The sequence below is a fragment of the Scardinius erythrophthalmus genome (genome assembly GCF_964197995.2).
Source record: "Scardinius erythrophthalmus genome assembly, chromosome: 5".
Classification (NCBI taxonomy): Eukaryota; Metazoa; Chordata; class Actinopteri; order Cypriniformes; family Leuciscidae; genus Scardinius; species Scardinius erythrophthalmus.
Genome location: NC_138225.1, coordinates 34573094 through 34591395, shown reverse-complemented (window position 1 = coordinate 34591395; position 18302 = coordinate 34573094). Strand labels below are relative to the sequence as shown.

At 39.2% G+C, this 18302-nt stretch overlaps 2 protein-coding genes across 3 annotated transcripts; both read right to left on the bottom strand.

Annotated features, from left to right (window-relative positions):
- Window positions 1-726: 726 nt before the first annotated feature.
- gcnt4a (glucosaminyl (N-acetyl) transferase 4a) lies at window positions 727-5129 on the bottom strand. 2 transcript variants are annotated; one of them, XM_081365396.1, is made up of 3 exons: window positions 5040-5129; window positions 4600-4659; window positions 727-4488 (listed from the first exon to the last, which is right to left on the bottom strand). In XM_081365396.1, the coding sequence occupies exon 3, from the start codon at window positions 4485-4487 to the stop codon at window positions 3201-3203; it is 1287 nt and encodes a 428-aa protein (XP_081221522.1). In that variant the 5' UTR covers window position 4488; window positions 4600-4659; window positions 5040-5129; the 3' UTR covers window positions 727-3200. The 2 variants fall into 2 exon arrangements, with proteins under 2 accessions (XP_081221522.1, XP_081221523.1); XM_081365397.1 differs by having other exon boundaries at window positions 733-4488; window positions 5002-5088.
- A 1076-nt stretch (window positions 5130-6205) lies between these two features.
- Window positions 6206-15040, bottom strand: LOC308690319 (uncharacterized protein). The gene is made up of 8 exons (XM_081364725.1): window positions 14757-15040; window positions 14526-14681; window positions 14306-14448; window positions 13633-13897; window positions 13112-13230; window positions 12860-13006; window positions 12538-12661; window positions 6206-7215 (listed from the first exon to the last, which is right to left on the bottom strand). Exons 1-8 carry the CDS (start codon window positions 15013-15015, stop codon window positions 7073-7075), a joined length of 1356 nt encoding a protein of 451 aa, XP_081220851.1. The 5' UTR covers window positions 15016-15040; the 3' UTR covers window positions 6206-7072.
- Between the last annotated feature and the right edge of the window lie 3262 nt (window positions 15041-18302).

Here is an 18302-nt window from a genome sequence, read left to right as displayed (position 1 = left end):
AACAAAACAAAACTGAGTCTGTGTCCATCCTGAATTCTGGGAAATCTGACAACCCCGACTGCCCAAAATATGCTGACTGACTCTGACTTTCCGCAATAGCATTCACCCGTCCAGACTTCAAACCATGGTAAAAAACTGGGTAAAAGTCATGTACTGTTACTGCCTTAGACAAACAAGAAACATTTACACACATTCAGTCTCAAATACAAACCACCCATATTTCATTAAGTTCCTTATATATACAGTAGAAATGGGGGGAAATTAATGTGACTGTAATTTCTGTAACATCTACAATTACACTGTTGACCCTTCCCTACCACCTTAACCAACCCTTAAACCTAACCAAACCTATCCCTCATTGTACCTAACAATTTTGTAGTTAAAAACACCTATTATAAAGTGTAACCAGAAAAAGCAAATGGTGTTTTACTTTCACAATGAATCCACAAAACCACTAACGCAAGCTGTTTTTCTGTATGAAAGCTCCTTCAGTTCATGTGTTTTAGTTATGTCATTGCAGATCTAAGACTTTAGTGCATAACATGACATGGGAATAAAATGTTGGAATAGGTTAATATTTCATGTGTTTAAATCATATTTGCATGTTGACTATGTGATCAAGTAGATGTGCCCAGTCTGCAGGAATTTACTGAGTAGTTGCTGTCTGTTTCCTGTTTTCCATCAGTTTAGTTCCCATAACCGGTGGTTGTTTTCTTTTTCTTTTTTCAAGCTGACCTCCTTCCCCTCTTAAACCACAGAGACATTTATCCTTTAGCTTTATCTAGAAGTGACTTCCTCATGCCAGACTTTTCAGGAAACACACTGAACTGACTTATCCCTGTTTCAGTTCAGAGAATGTTCCAGACTTTTTGTGAAGTAGATGTATGTGCCATTTCTTTTGTACTCACAACATGTACGTGGTCCATGAACTGGTAAGTCAAACTGTTGATCGCAGGGCAGTAACTGCTATTAAGTAAATAAATCGAACACAGAAGGCTTTCTGTACTTTTTCATCAATGTGAGGTCTGAGACATAAGAAAAAACTGAGAGGGTTTTAATGGCAGGCATCTACATTCCAGGGTGCATTAACTACACTGTCAACACTATGACGGGCCGCGTGGGCCGGTCGTACTGCATTTAGATTGAGGAAATAGAGCCTCGCTGGCTACCTCAGTGGTCAAACATGCTGTACAATCACGTCTTAGAGTGGAAACCTTTCAGAAAAGTAGGTTCAAGAGCTCTGTTTCCAGCCCTCTGGTAACAAACACAGACAGACTGGCAGAGGCTAAACTCGGGACATTGGCGCTAACAGATTAAAAAAAAAATGTTTAAAAAGAGTTAAAATGACTAAAATTTCTATTATAATATTTGACAACATTCATTCAGTCTCCGAAAATAACGAAATGATTCTCTTACAAGCTACCTCTAAAAATGGCTGTTTTTAAAATGTCTCAAGGGACATATCAGTTATAAAAAAGTGGCTTTTGGGAGTTCATTCAGTGTGTACACATGGGTGTCTTGTTGCAGTGAAAGTTTAGGTGCTTTTGTCCAGCCACTGACTTGTTGAGCCAAGAAATTAAAGCTTGCTTATTGGTCTTGCATCTCCACTTTAAAGACTGCTATGAGCTTTGACTCAACAGACTTCAACTCAGCTTCAACTCTCTCTAAAAAAAAAAAATGGTACAGAAGCTGTCACTGGGTTGGTACCATTTAAAAAGGTTCTAATATGTACCATTAAGGCACTAATATGTACACTTTTGGTACCAAATTTGTTACTTTGAGCTATGCACTCTTTAGGTACAAAGGTGCACCTTTTAAAAGATCTGTTTAAATAAGTGATTTATAAGATAAGGTTAATCTTTATTGTTCTTGTATAACTCAGCATGAAATTTGGAAGCACTGCTGCTATCGATGTTGTCATAAAACAAACATATAACCATACCAAAATACAATTAAACTAAACTAATATTATGCAGTGCAGTAGTGGAAAGAAACTCAACAGGAGCAAATTTCATAAGCCTACTTTAACTATGAATAATTAAAAATTGTTATACTATCAAACAAGCAAGATTGTTGTTTTGAATATCATATAGCACATGATGATATTCAGGCCAACAACATGATTGCGAGAGTAAAATTGTTTGTGCAACAGTTCTATAAACAAGAAGCAAATATTGAGCAACTTACATTTTAGACACAACATTGCAAGTTAACAATAGTTAAAAACTAACCACAGTTTAATTACCGTAACCGTCACTCATTTCAGTGCAGCATACAATAGTAGATTTCTCGAATAAGTCAAATAGTTTGAGTGTTTGAGTTATTAACACTCTTACAACACAGCTGCTTGATTCATACCTGAATTAATTTGTTTTAAATTAATCAGTTCAGTGAAATAAATGACTTAACTATAAAGACTTATCACGCATCACCACCTAATAATATAAAACGCAGAAAGAGTGACTAAATATCAGAATGACAGTATGTCTGGAGTTCTGAAGACAGAAATAGTAATGGTATGCCATCCAGAATTTAGCTTCTATCATCACTTATGGAACATCACTTAGGCATCAAGATCGAAACAAACAGTTGCTCAATATTTACATCACTTATAGACAAGTTCTCTAAGTACACAGGTGTGATTCAATTACAATAGCTAAATATCTTTATTTGAAACAGTAAATATTGAATGTACATAGAGACCATCAGATATTATAAAATAATTTTAAAATGACACAGCATCACCCTGGTATGACTATTAAAAATCCACATATAACGCACTTAAAAAGCAAGAAATACCGGTAAATATGAGTGCACTTTCAATGCTTTTTGACTCAAAACAAAAACACAACTCTCACAGCTGAAGCCCTACGAAAGTCCCCACATATAATGATTCAATAAAAAATAGAATGAAAAAAAGGGTATCCATGCATGTGACAGTACTGGTTTAAATACATTAAAATATATAAATATTTTGTAGCTCAAACATCTATAAATTCATATTTTGGACGGATTAAAAAAAGATGAAGCTGAAAGGCACTTTCAAATTGACCTAACATAGGTGGATGGTAACATTTCAAAATTGAAAAGGAATAGCTTGGTGATGGTCCAGCTAACCTTTCAATCAGCTGGTACTTTGAACAGACATCCGTGCAGCAGCAAACATACATATTTTAACCAAAACTACGAAAGGTCCCATTTTAAGACACTCTTTTCATGCATTGTTGACGCTGTTTCTCCTCAAGTTTCTCTTCAAGACATTTAATAATGACAGGGTCAACTTTGGGATCAAACTTGTTTGCAAACCAGTGGCCGTCCTCCAGAAGCCACCGGAGCTCTGCTGCACCATAGATGCAGACACTGCGTCTGTGTGTGCCGGTGCACTGTGGATACAAACGGATTTCCAGATATTTCCATTTAACCAAACGTGTCCTACTCGTTATATCTGACACATCAGGCTCAGATCTTTGTAACTCCCCAGGAACTCCAGGCACTCTAGCCATGGTTGCCCAAAAGTGCTCATCAGGAGAATATGTGTCAGCTGACCACTGCAGAAAATCCTTTGCAAGTTGATTGTTCATAGCGTACGTCACAAAATCCCGTGTCAACACAAAGTAGGCACTCCCAACAAACATCTCGATGTCATGCGGCGGTGGGTCTTTAGGATTGGAGGTTTTAACCGGCATTTTGTGGTATTCATATGATACATCTTTCAATTCATGCTGAAACTGGAATCGCTGCCTTTTCAGTTCGCTGGGCCTGCTTGATTCGAGCATGTTTGCACCATTCAGTTTCCTGAGCTCAGCCACCAGCTCATAATTGGACTTCAGCGGGAAGTCTTGGCCACACAAATTGATAGCATATTTCCATTTGACCTCTGAACTCAACAGGTCTGAAAGGCAGTTGAGATCTGCATTAAGTCTTGTAATGTGTGCATACTGAACGGACTCGATTTTAGATGCTATGAAGACATTTGGAAAACATTTCTCCAAGTTCTTCAATGCTGCAATAAAATCTTTCGATGACTTTTGGTCATAATGAATGCAGTAAATATTTTGAGGTGTGTAAATGGCTCGAAGAATCCTTTCCACCATTGCACTGTTCTTGTGCACCACCAAAGAGTATGCAATTGGAAAGCTGCATTCCTCATCAGTTACAAAGATCTCATTATAGCCCCTTTTTTCAATGTAGTTTTTGCAATTTGCAGTGAAAGAAACAATACTCTTATCATCAACTTCCACAATATTTTTGCGTCTTATCTCCAACGACTTGCCAATTTCCACTGGTTCCAGTTCATAAATGGCTGTGCAGTTAATGCCATTCAGAGGCTGAGGTTTGAGTGATCTTTGTTTAGCTCCATAGGGCTCAATGTAGATACTGTCGTCCACTGAAATATTTCTGTACACCAGCAAAACAACAAACAGTGACACAACAAACACATAGAACTTGCATCTTAACCAGTGTAAGATAGCACATCTTCTTCTCATTCTGTTGGAAAAGAACATACAACTAAGTGTTAGAAATACAGCAGGCATATTTTCTGACATGAAACGGTATCATACTTAGTAATTTAGCCTAACTGAAGGGGGATTTGCTTACCTTGCACACTGCCGGTCTTTTGTTTTGTGCCACTGCCATCAAAAATTACAATATATGAACCTGTGACAAAGAAAGCATAACATATAGCCTAAATGTAAAAGCCTTGTGGTTTCTAAATGTATTCGTTGCCTATGAATGCAAAGTTGCCTCACTGAGGCTGTTTGGAAAGCTTTAAAGCGCACGAACCGCATAGATTAAACAAAGCACACTACATATTTCCATCAATCTGCCCGAAACGCAAGAAAAGCTGACTTGTTATATATCCGCAACTCTATTCAAGCAATTGAATGACTTAATATAGAATGCAAATAAAATACTGAATAACTAGACAACACCTTTGCGCGTTTTGTGTGTAAATAAAACAAAATGAAAAGCGATCGAAATATTAATTAAATGTCTTACTGTTCTCTAAAATAATCTATCGAGTTCAGGATACTTACGACTGCTGTTAAGATTGCGTGACTCCTACCGTCACACTCCGTTTAAGATGAGTAAGTTCAGACACCGCGGTGACTTCACTTTCAGGGACTGAAGAGAGGCAGTTTGAGGCGTGAATATGGCAAGCCATTTTAACATTTAAAAGCTAGACTGGATATGTGTTGCAGATATCCTTAATTCAGTTTTGCCTAGTCAAAAAGAACATTTCAGATATCCGCAACTACATTCTTCCTATCCATAATTGTCATTTCAGATATCCACAAAGACATTCTTCCTAGGACAAATGACATCACTTTTGCCATTCATTTGAATGGGGTTTATCATTACAGATATCTACAATTCAGTTGCAGATATCCACTATGTGAATTACGGATATCTGTAACTGAATTGTAGATATCTGTAATTCTAGTTTGAGATATCTTCAATTAGATTCTGACTAGTCATAACTCCAGTTCAAGATATCTTTAATTCACCTCAATTCAAGATATCTACATGTTCCTTTTCAGATATCTTAAATTAAGTTTTGACTAGGCGAAATTACGTTGTAGATATCTGTAAAGTAATGTCTAGTCAAAATGGCGTTGTAGATATCTCAAACTGGAGTTAGGGATAGTCATAATTTAATTGTAGATATCTATTATCAAGTTAAAGATATCTTGAAATTAATTTTGATTAGAGATATCTGAAATTTGAGATATCTGTAACTTTTATTCTGCCTAGTCAAAATGTAATTACAGATATCTTGAATTAGAGTTTTGACTAGGCCAAATGACGTTGCAGATATCTGTATGCATGCGTCACACTTTAGGCGGGAGCAGAGCGTGTTGTTCAAATCATCAAATCACATAGCACCTGTTAACTGTTAACTTTAATTAGCACTGATTAGCACCATGTCAGAGCAACCAGAGTTTTTAATCATCTTTTTTCATGCTGTTAGATACTGTTTCAAACTGAAAAAATAAAATTAAAAATAAGAACTAATCTGAACTAAGAACTTTGTTTCTCATCTGGAAGTTAATGTTATTGTACTTTCATGAATAGCATGCATGTAAGCATCTTTATTAAAGTGAATTAGTGTGAATCTTTTTCATGCATAAATCTTACGGCAACAACAACCTTTTAAGCATGAACATAAACATAGCATTGTAAAAATTATTTTATTTTTTTTGTATATAAAAAACATTTTCTGGTGTTTTTTTCGATTACAGCCTGATTCTTTCTTCTTCCATTCATAGAAATAAAGAAATTAACCCACTTTTTCTTTGATTATGGTGGGGAGGGGAAATGGATATGTAAAATAGAGCAACGTCATGCACAATAATTTGCACTAGTCATAATGACGTTTGAGATATCTTTAACTTTCATTCTGCCTAGTCAAAACTGAATTACAGATATCTGCAATTGTCATTTAAGATGTGTGACGAGTTGAATGTCATTTTCAATGAGGTCATTGCAGATATCTGTAATTCAGTTTTGCCTAGTCAAAACTGAATTAAAGATATCTCTATCTGTCGTTTCGACTAGTCACAATTACGTTACAGATATCTTGAATGACAATTCCAACTATCCAAAATGTAATTACGACTAGTCAGAAAGACATTGTTGATATCTACAATGTTAATTCCGGATAGTCAAAATTTGCTTTTAAATGTTAAAATGGCTTGCCATACTAGAACGCCAGTAAAGTGCAGTCCGCCCACTCATACTGGGGCTTTGTCTTAAAAGTTAACTACACAGCATTTCTGAACATCGCACACACACCAAACAAACAAACGCAACTTAACCTAATCGAAACCCGCCTATAAAGGCGAGGGTCCATACCAGGTTTTTTTTTGTTAATTTTTTTTATTTATTTATTTTAATATCAAGATCATCAACTTATCATTGAAACTGATCGGTGTACAAAGACGTTTCACACACATATTCAACAATGAAAAAAGAAAACTTTTACACTTTATAAACGTTTGAAACAAACATTCTATAACACTAGAACGGTCTTCTCTTGATGCTCTTAGAGCTTGCGCTGCACAAGCAACTAAGTGCCAAAGGTCCACTCCTCACTCTGTGCGAATAAGTCCAAGTATCTGTTCATCATATGGCTTGGAAAAAACTCCTCATCGCTGACCAAGTGAATCGACCTGATGTTCATGAATAGGCCTGCGTCATTTCTGGATGGTTCTATAACAAAATAAATACATGAATGATTTATTGAACAAAATAGTATTAACTACATAAATTAGTATTTCTAAAGGTATTTTAAGTTTAGAAAACATTTATGGCATGCTGTTACCACGTAACCAGGGGTTAAATTGGGCCGGGGCCATCCTGGGCTGCTTACCAGGGATAGACATTAACGCTTGTCCGGGACAAGTGGATTTTTTTAATGGGAAAGTGAAATAATTTTTATTTATTCTAGCCCGACCGGACAAGTAGCCTGACTGAAACATCAATACCAAAAAAAAAAAAAAAAAAAAAAAAATCCCACAATAAATTATTTTATTACAAGTGGCGACTGATAGTGGATAGGCTATAATATATAATGTATAATGTACTGACAAGGTTGCACTCTTGAGGCTCGCGCATCCTTTCGAGGAAAAGAAACCCAGTTAACATACTGCGGTAACAATTCTAAATGAAATGTGGAGTTTTATATTTATAACATGTGATACAGTTAAGCAACATCACACAAACAAGAATGCTGACTTCCTGAATACCACCATGAATGAAAATGTGACACTGATTTCATACAACAGTTCATTAAACAAGTAGTTCATATTAAGTCACTTCCCACACAGCAGGAGACTCCTATGCGGATCCGCGTTCAAGTCGCCAAACCCGCGTTACTGTCAAATTCGTTTTGGCGCCGCCCAGAGGATCAGCTCCGCCTCCGGGAGGCTCCGTAAATTCTTAAATTCATCAAACAAATATTAGGTCTTCCTATGAAATGAATACCTACTTTTTATTGTTAAATGAATACCAACTTAATATAATTATTTTCAAACAAACAAAGGAAATGTCAAAGCCAAGCAGATATAAATAATAAAACGTCCCACCTGGATTGAGATTTTTTTGAACATTCATTTTCAATGTAAATCTAGACCTATTCATGGGGCCGAATCAAGAAGTGGATCCCAAATTTTAATGTTGCTCTATTTCTCTGTTCTTGTCTAGTTTGTAGCTATGAAACAGAAAACACCACAATTCAACAATGTATTTATTTAAATACAACATTAGAAACAATGATCAATTTTACACAACTGATTGCAACCTGTCTTTCTTGAAATTTCTCTTTTAGAGCAAAAATGAATAATGAAAAATAGAAAGACTAATAAAATGAATAAATGAAAAATAGAAAGACTGTGCCTGTCTCCTTATCAACCGTAAGGCGAAGGACACGTGTAGACGTTCAAAAAAGGCTTAATCAAATTAGGACAGACATGACTGATATGGACATGACAGGAATAGTGGCAGATGACAGAGTTCTTTCTGAGAACACTGCCCCACCCTCTTCAGCTGCACATGCAATGCCAGAGGTGCAAGTGTTAACTGAAGAGGACATGGAATTGGAGGCAGATTTTGAGGATGTGTATTGTGATGGGGATGGGACATCAGGTTCGAATTCTGAAAATGATGATGACCTAACATCACTTTCCGATAAAATTGCCAACTGGGCAGTGAGTTTTGGCATTTCCCTTGTTGCGCTGACTGCACTTTTGAGTATACTCCATATAACCCATCCCAATCTGCCAAAGGATGGTAGGACCCTTCTCAAGACAAAAACACATTATGCTATTCAGGAGAAGGCTGGGGGGAACTACCATCACTTTGGCATCCTTCCCTCTTTGAAGGCCACTATAAGCAAATATGCCAAAACACTGACAGAGGGCATGCCATTGGGGCTGCAGATTAATATAGATGGTCTACCTTTATTTAAAAGTTCCACTGTACAGCTGTGGCCCATCCTTGGCTTACTGGTTACCGTCCCCATGAAAGAACCTGTGGTCATTGGAGCCTACTGTGGACCGAAAAAACCTAGTTCGGCCACAGAGTTCCTATCTGATTTTGTCAATGAACTACAGGAGCTAGAGGCTGGGTTTTGCATTGGAGATAAGAACCTTAAAATGAAGCTTCACACGGTAATCTGTGATGCCCCTGCACGGTCCTTTGTAAAAAAACTAAGGCCCATAATGCTTACCATGGGTGCGATACAAGTGCCTACACCCAGTACAATACCAGAACCGGCGTATGACGTTCCCTGGATCAGAGCACCCCCAGAGAACTGACATCTCATTCAATATGAAGGTTGATGAACTACACCACCACGAGGGGCAACATCCATTTAAAAATGTGAAGGTTGGCATGGTATCGCAGTTTCCCTTGGATTATATGCATCTAGTGTGTTTGGGCATTGTAAGGAAACTGCTCCAGACCTGGCTCCGGGGTCCGTTAACTGTAAGACTGCCGGCATTAATAGTAGACAGGATGTCAGACAAACTCCAGTCAATGAGGCCCAACGTGCCAATTGAGTTTGCCAGGAGACCACGGTTGCTTAGGGAGTTGGACCGTTGGAAGGCGACTGAATTCCGACAGTTCTTACTGCACACAAGCAATTGAAATTAATGGGTTTTATAGCACAGCGGCGCGCATTCCGCATCCTGTGTGAAAGGCCCATGACACATAGCTGTGGTGCGCGAGCTGATGAGAGAAAAACGCGCAGTGGATTGAGCGCGCAGCGGCACAGACGCACGAGCTGATAAAGCCACATGCCTTTAAACAGACATCAGTGGAAAGTTCGTTGTTTCAGTCGGATGTCAATGGCAAAGAAAATAAAACGAGGCATGTAGCTTATTATTAACGTTATTAACGTTAAAGCAGCACTCAGTAGCTTCGGGATTTCTTCGCTGTATTCTCGCTTTTTGCTCGCAGGTTTCTCTCTAGAGCTCCCCCCACAGCTTCGGAATAGATATTTGACAACACTGTTGTAAAAACTCGTTGGTGATTCTCAGACACCAGAGGCTAGTAGATCAACGACATCAAAGCAGATGGGACATTCTTTAAAACGTCTTCTTCATTCGGGTTCGGACAGCGTGAGGGAGCGCAATAATGACAGCATTTTAGCAGATTTCTTTTGGCCGTAAAGCAATTGTTTACATCGCGAGACCTGATATCACGCGAGTCTTCCTGACGCGGCAGCCGGCGCAAAGTTGCAAGTGCGTATTTTCCGCTCACGGGCACCAGGGGGGTGCGAAACGACCACCATTCAACCCGAAATAAGTAATATAACCATTCCAATGACTCCGAAGCTGTTCAGTTAAGGTAAAAAAAGTTACTTAGTTCACCTTTAACTGACGAGAGAGCGCGCACGCGCAAGGATGCGCTCGGCCAGTTCGCGCGTCTGTCCCGCAGCGTGCTCAATCCACGGGGCGTTTTTCTCTTATCAGCTCGCGCACCAAAGCTATGTGTTACTATATTTCGTTTAATATTCCACCTATACATACCATAAACATAAACATATCTGTCTGTTTTATTACAGGTGCTGTGAGGAAAAACACAGTGACACGCTCAGCCACGGATGCGGAGGTCACAAAGCATGCCATCAGGTGGTTCAACCTGGCGGCAGATCGGGCAACGAGGAGACGTGTCCCGGCTCCATCCACACAAACTGAGTGATAGAAGTGATTAAACAATAAAACATTTTTATTGAACCTCTTGTTGTTCACTCACTTTCTGATAGTTTAGCTGTGCATCGTGCAGCATTTCATTGAAGTTGTAGCCTAATAGATAAAATATTTTATGTTTGCACCGACCTTGGCCTATAAAGCATTAAATTAGGTTGACTTTTTTTTACAACTTTTCATAAATGTAAATGTCAATTTTATATTTCCATTGAGTAGTGATTACTTTTGTACAGTAAATGTATGTCTTGTATTGGAACTTTTCTGTTAGGCCTATAAATATTGTTAGGTTAAAAATACAAGGCAATGCAATGCAGATTTTAAGCTTAAGGTCTATATGCTGTAGTAACCTAGGTTACTTAGGCCTAGTGATAGTTTTGGTTTTATCCTATAGTTTAGTTAATCCTATTTTATCCTAGCCTACAGCAAGAACAGAAGGGATGAGATAAACGGGTCCAAAATGGACCCGGGCCAAATGAGCCACTATTTTTTGAGTCCGTTGCGGGTCCGTGGCGGATGTGTATCAATAATCGCGGATGCAGAGCGGAGGCCGTACGGAGCCACAGCGGGTCCACGATCCGCCTTCGTTGCGGATCCGTCACTGCGCGCAAGTGGACGCCGATACGGGTCTTTTTCACCGAAAATAGTTCCAAACAAAGATCACAGCAGAACAACAGCGCATCTAACAGCAATACTTTACTAAATGATTCAGCGTTTTGAACTCATCGATTGAGTCTAAAGGCTTGTTCGTCTTGAACCGGCGCTGCACAGACAGGCCGATCGGTTTATGACTTCAAAATTCCGTGAGCAGAGCCGTCTGCTCTCTAATTGTTCTCGCGGTACTTTGATGTCTTTCACCGATCGGTCTTCAAGTCGACCAAGCCTAAAGATTTTATTAACCATTCATAAACAACTGCCTCATTCTTGAATGAATCAGCCGTCTGAACGAATCGTTTGAATTAAAAGACTCAATGACTCACTCATTAAGACGGTCATCTGCCGCCACCTACTGGCGGTTTAGTTTCATGTTTAGTTACCCCCCCCCCCCAGGAATATAAAAAAAAATTAAAGAATCTGATAACATTATTTAATGCAGTTGTACAAATATGCAGATTTTAATATGTAAAAGCTGATAGAACACTGATGAGAGTATTGCTTCAGAATAAATAATATTTACACCACAAAAAAAAAAAAAAAAAAATTGTAGAAGACAAGCAACCATCCGTCAAGTCTTAAGGTTGAGCCCTGTATTTTGTATTTATATTCTCTCCTTTAATGGTAACATCATTTCTAGATTTTTGACACAAAGGAGAGGGCACAGACGTACAGGAAGATTTTATTCTTTGCACACTGCCAGCCTATAGAATGATTCTGATCAGCATTTTGGTGTTCATTGCAGAGGGCTCTCTCAACGCGTTATATTTTACAGTATGTCAATTGATGTCAACTGAAACCACAGAGCCCCCCCCCCCACACACACACACACACAAAACATCCCAATTTAACCCTTGAACTTAACATATATATTTTTTTTACAATGTACTGTATTTACTGTATGTACTGTATTTACTGTAGTTATGTACTGTATGCTTCCATTGTATGGAGATTTCTGTCAACAGTTGATTTGAAGAACTGGGGGAGTTTCTATGGTAACTGAAAGCATGCCACAGGTCCGGTTTGTGTATGTTTTTGTAATCATCTTTTAAAAGATATCTGATTTAGATAAGATAGGGATGTATGAAACTCTTTTATAAGAGTCTGTAATGTGGTTAGGGAACTAGGAGTAGTGAGGCTGGTCCACGATTGAGTGACTAAGCTGACAAACCTTTTACAGCAGGTTCTGGTGTACTGGTGTTGCAACACTGTGGTTCTACTGATCTCTTGGGTGTTTTCTCTCTATTCAAATCACTTGAAATGTAATTCCACAGTGACTTTGATTGATACATAACCTGTAAAGATAAGAAAAAAAAAACGAATGTGGTTTGAAGGTCACTAATAAACAATAAAAGTACTGAGCTCACATTAGTGAGAGTATTCACATTAGGCCGTTTTATTGTTTTATGATTGCTTTACAATTTTAGCCATGCATCAGAAATCTAATTGCAGATATTAGCCTAACACTTCAAACGGCTGTCTTGTAGGCCTACCTTTTTCCAGGCAAAATCTGAGGTAACAGGAACCATGGATTGACTCTCTGGGACTGATTCAACCCAATGTTCTGGAAGAAGGAAGACTCTCCCACTGGCATCTCTGATAGATCCATTTTCCAAAAGAGAGGCCTTGTGGCTACAACCCTACATTTCAATCAGAGCTTTAAAAATCCTATGGAAGTCACCAAACTAACTTTGAAATGGTCAAATGGCAACATCCTGAACACAACAAATGATTAAGTACTGTACCTTAAGTGTCATTTCTAAATTATCATCCCCATGTCGAATGATTCCATCTCTTATAAGGCAGGTCAACTTCCTACTGCCACTAAAATCAATCTTTGGTCCCACTGACTGTAAACACTGATCTGTTGAGGATAACGGTAAATAAATAAACTTAATATACATGTATTAAACACACCCAAAAACACACCCCAAAAAACTTTTTGTTTCACAGAAGTCAGATTTGGAACAACATTAGGGTAAATAAATTATAACAGAATTTTTACTTTTCTGTGACCTTTCTTTAAGAAATAAGCCATTTTTGCTCTTTCTCAATTTCTTCTACATTTACATCAACATTTAATCATTTAGCATACGCTTTTATCCAAAGCGACTTACAAATGAGGAGAACAATAGAAGCGATCAGACCAACTAACAAGAGGGCAACAGTATACAAGTGCTGTAACAAGTCTCAGTTAGTCTAGCACAGTACACATCTTAGCCACGAAAAACCACGCTAAAATCTAATGAGAAAAGAAAACACTTACAAGCTGATGTCCTCTCCTGTTGCTTGACTGCTTCTTCTTCTGCTTCTTCTATGCAGAGACTTTCAACTGGCTGCATGTGCTCTACAGCCAAATGCTGAGGTCCTTGTTTGGAAGTGCCAGTTGTCCGGGCAGGTTTACGAAAAGGTCCTTTAAATGTCAAAAGCAGCTCTTTGACGCTTTCATGTGCTGCGAGGTCTACAGCACTCTGTCCCATTATATTCTTATCATGAGGGCTTGAGCCAAACTGAAGGAGAAGCATCACGATCTATGCATAAAACATCAAGATCAGAACTTTAACTGCTTTTGAAAATGCATTCACATTTTAGTACACACTGATGGTGTGAATGAGGTGGTGAAATGGTGGTGGTTAACTGGAGATCAGGTTGAAAACTGTAGAGAATAATACTGGAATAGTAGAGGTTCAGTTGCAATTACATAATTCTGGCTATAACAGAGGTAGTCATATTGGCTTCAGAAGAATCTAGTGCATGAGTTGCATGGGTTATTTTTATATAGCTCATCAGCCCACGACCACTGTATGGAAACATGCGTAAGCAACATGAAAGTGAGTAAATGATGACAGAATAATTTTTGGGGGAACTACCCTTTAACCACCACTCTAGAAAAAGTGAAGCATTCTGACATCGGATCATTACAGAAATATAGAAGCAACCTCATATGTGCCTGATTGAACAGCATCATGCAGTGGGTTACATCCGTCTAGCCCTCTGCTGGTGACATCGGCACCTGCTTCCAAGAGCAGCTCCACCCCATCCACAAAACCTCTAGAACAGGCCTCGTGAAGGGCGGTCCATCCTGTCCACCCAAAACATTGTGTAAGCATTAAATAGATCAAAGGTAATAATGAAGACATAAGGCAAGAGTTTTCCCACCTGCATTATCTGTTATATTAACATTTATCCCAGCTTCTATCAAGCATTTGACCAGTTGCAGGTCTCCACTTATGCATGCCCGGTGAAGACGAGTCTCTCCTAAACCATTTGTCTTGTGGAGAGATTTCAGGGTAATCTGCACGACCTTCTTTGATACTGTTGAGAATTAACAATATATAAAGTAACATGTTCTCAATTGTGATGATAATACTTATGATTAACTGGAATTACCTGTATTCAATGCATCTGGGTCATTTTTTCGTTGCAATTTCTTTTTTCTAAACCGCCTTTTCTGCCGCTTGGACATCTTTTTCTGACTTGTTAGTTCGCCAGTGTTGAAAAGCCCTTTGATTTCCAGAGCTATGTGTGGATCCTGTTTTAAATGTGCTTTTTCTTCAGTGTTATCCAGTGATGGATGTGTGCACAAATTTTCAGGAAGAAGCGGACTTAAAACACTCACTGAGGCCACTGTGTCTGGTGTACCCTCCATGTTCTCTGCTTCCTTTTCACTATGCCTCTCTTCACAACTAGAGACTTTAGGCTGAATTGATATGACGGCCACATCCTGAATGTCAGTAGCGTCGGACCATTCCACAACAGTGCAGTCTGAATCAACTGAATTTTTAAACGGGTCACCCTCAGCAAAAAAATCAGCCCTGTGAGAATTTTCTGGATGTTCTACATCTACTCTGGAATAGGAAAAAATTGGTGAAACAGCACATGCATTGGCATGAACTTCAGGAACATCAATCACTAGCTCATTAACTGCCCCCCTGCAGAAAGAATGTGGTTCTGCTTTAGGTCCATCAGTGAGATCTATCGCATTTAAAAAAAATGTGTCACCTTCCAGCTTTTCATATTCCATGCCAGGATTTTCAGAGTAGCTCTTACTCATTTGAGTCTGGCTAGTGCTAAGTGCTGTCTCCGTTATCTCTACCAACCCCTGCTGGTTTTGAACAGTGACCACATCTGTTTCTTCATCCTGATTTAGAGGATTCTCTAGGAACAGTCTATTAGGAGAATGCAGTTCTTGAAGGCTGATTTGCGTCAAGTCATTATGTGGTGTGTTCATTAAGTTTTTTGACCAGCCAGATGTATTATCCACATAAATGGACTCAATAGCAGGGCTGGTTGATTGCACAAATGGTCCTTTTGATGTTTCAGTATCTGCCAGTTGTTTGTTGGCTTTGTCAAATTCCTCTAATGGTTCATTTATTTCTGAAAACTCCGGACTGCAGGTTAATCCTTGATTGTGGATTTTGCTGAGCAGAGGCAGTGAAGCAGAGCTGCTCGAGTCAAACAGTTCCTCACTCTGTAATGGTGATTCCACCATTTCTACAGATGAATGTACATTAACGTCCTCCTTGAATTTACCTTGTAAACATGAGTCAATTAGTTCATTTAAATGAGGGGACAGTAAAGAAATGCTACACTCTTGACTGCTTTCATTGTTGGTGTCAGAAATAAACACTGTTTCAGATGGAACCTTCTGGTAAACATCAAGAGCTGACTGTTCATCTCGGCTTGCATCTTCATTCTGTTGAAGTGAGGGGCGATCAACATCTTTTACAATTTCAAAAACATGTTTCAGATCAAAGTTGAGCAAGTACTGCAAAAAATCATTTTGTATTTGATTGTTATATGTTGTTCTTTTGATCCGTTTCTTAGCCATGGCAGAGTCATCATCATCATAACTAATATCAGCCCCATAACTGTCTTGACAACCTTTCAAAACCCTCTTTCCTGCTGACATGGCTTTAGCAGAGCAAACGTTGTATGAATCTCCAATTGTGCTCTGACTTGGATTTCCCTCGAGTCCAATAAATGGATTTACCTTGAGTCCATGAAATAAAAATGTAGATCAGTTTTGGATTACAATGCAAAATTCATATGACAGACTTTGGTTTAAAAGAAACCACTCACTGAATAGTTGTGGTCATGGAAAGAACGTGAGCTTGGCTCCTCAACAACTGAATTGGCATCATTCTTCAGAGTTTCACCAGCCTCACCTAAGAATAATACATAGAAACAAATAAAGATAGAATAAAAAATAGGGCTGCCAAAATATATATTTTTTATACATGTTAAACATTTATCTTGTTTAACATGGTCATTTTGTCATCATTTGCTATATCCAGAGAAGTAAACCATCAGACTGAAGGGTGATTCTCCCAAAACTGTATTTTCTGCAAGATTTTTTCAAGGTAAATTTAGGTGTCTTTCCAAAAAAGGACCAAATAACCATTTAAGGAGCCCATATAATTCATAAATGCATTCACACAAAAGCACCCTTTAAAAAAACATTTCAGAATTCACAGTGTATTGTATGTGTACAGTGCAGCAGCAAAGTACTTATTTAAGTCAAGAACCTCATGTATGCGCATCAATGTAACGGACTCACACATTCTTAATGGTTTGCTTCATCCAGCCGAGAAATGTAGTTTGCGTATCATCTGGCCATACAGCGGTGGGATGTTTTAGCGTTCCATACAGTCTGTATTTCAAACAGCGCAATACGTGAGGGCTTGCGCACTTCAGAAACAATGACAGAATATGACAGAGCTTGTGTTTTAAAGCGAAACACACACTGGAATGAATAATTCACTGAAAACGCAACGCGAGTCTCTATTCTCTCTGCCATTTCTGATGTAACCAGCCTGGTTCCCTTTCGAGGGAACTCAACACTGCGTCATGATGTTGACGCTAGGGGAACTCCCCCAGGCATGAAGCATGTATGGAAACATGGCAATTGATTGGCAGATGGCAGCCCTATGACGTCACATGGACCACCCGTGAGTATAAAAGGGTGCCTTGCCTTAGACGTCAACAGCTTTTTTGTCTTCAGGATCTGCTAGTTCAATGTGCGTGTGAAGATATCGCCTGCCAATGTACTTGAGGGAGCCGTTTATGCATGCGCTGTGACGAGTCGTGGTGGGGAAGCTCTTCTCTCGCTTGATTATTTTCTTTAGAGATTAGAATTGAGCGTCTGCACCTCACGTTTTTGACCCTGCATTGCCATGGCAGCACGGTAGTTCTGATCGTGGGGACTGCGGGTATAAAACTGGTGGATGAGTTTGACAGGACAGTTTCCCTTCTTCATGCTTTCCCAGTTACAGTAGCTCCATTGTTTTCATGATGAGGAAGCTGCCACTTCCTCCTGAATGAGATCATTTTGTGGCTGTCTCTTTCTAAAGGATTACAGTATATGCGGAAAGGGTTGAGGCGGATGTTATAACTTAAACCGCCTCCTCTGCCCACATACAATTCTGTGAGTATTAATCCCTTCCCGTGTTTCCACATTAGGGGAGTTGGGGCCTAACGTTTAATGGTCAAGAGTTTGAGATGGATCGCTGGTTTGATTCTCAATACAGGCAGGAAACGACTTAAGCAAGGCACCTAACCCCTAATTGCTCCCCGGGTGCCACAGTGAATGGCTGCTCACTGCTTCAGGTGTGTGAGTTTACTGGCTTGAAGCGTGTGTGTGTGTGTGTGCACTAACTTGGATGGGTTAAATACAGTGGGCAAATTCTTAGTATGGGTTACCATACTTGGCCTTCACGTCACTTGCACTGGGTTGAGAGTTGCCTGCGATTTATTAACTCGTCTGCCTCTCGCAGCTCGTGCTCCATGTTTTCTTGCACAACGCGGCAGTTTCGATCAGCTGAGAGTAGCATAGGTGAATGTTATTAGCTTCTTCCACTGTGGGGTATCATAACTGCCAAAAGTTAACAGTTCATGACCTGGCATGTGCGATAGCAGGTCTGGCCATGGGGCTCT

Bases quoted from the DNA above. Each gene is read 5' to 3' on its own strand.
- LOC308690319 (XM_081364725.1), bottom strand. From the start codon at position 15,015: ATGGAGGGTACACCAGACACAGTGGCCTCAGTGAGTGTTTTAAGTCCG. The intron at 13,898-14,305 runs GTTGCTTCTATA...TTTTATGCATAG, and splicing joins TTCAATCAGGCACATATGAG to ATCGTGATGCTTCTCCTTCA. The intron at 7,216-12,537 runs GTTTGTCAGCTT...ATTTTGTTATAG, and splicing joins ACCAGAACCTGCTGTAAAAG to AACCATCCAGAAATGACGCA.
- gcnt4a (XM_081365396.1), bottom strand. From the start codon at position 4,487: ATGAGAAGAAGATGTGCTATCTTACACTGGTTAAGATGCAAGTTCTAT.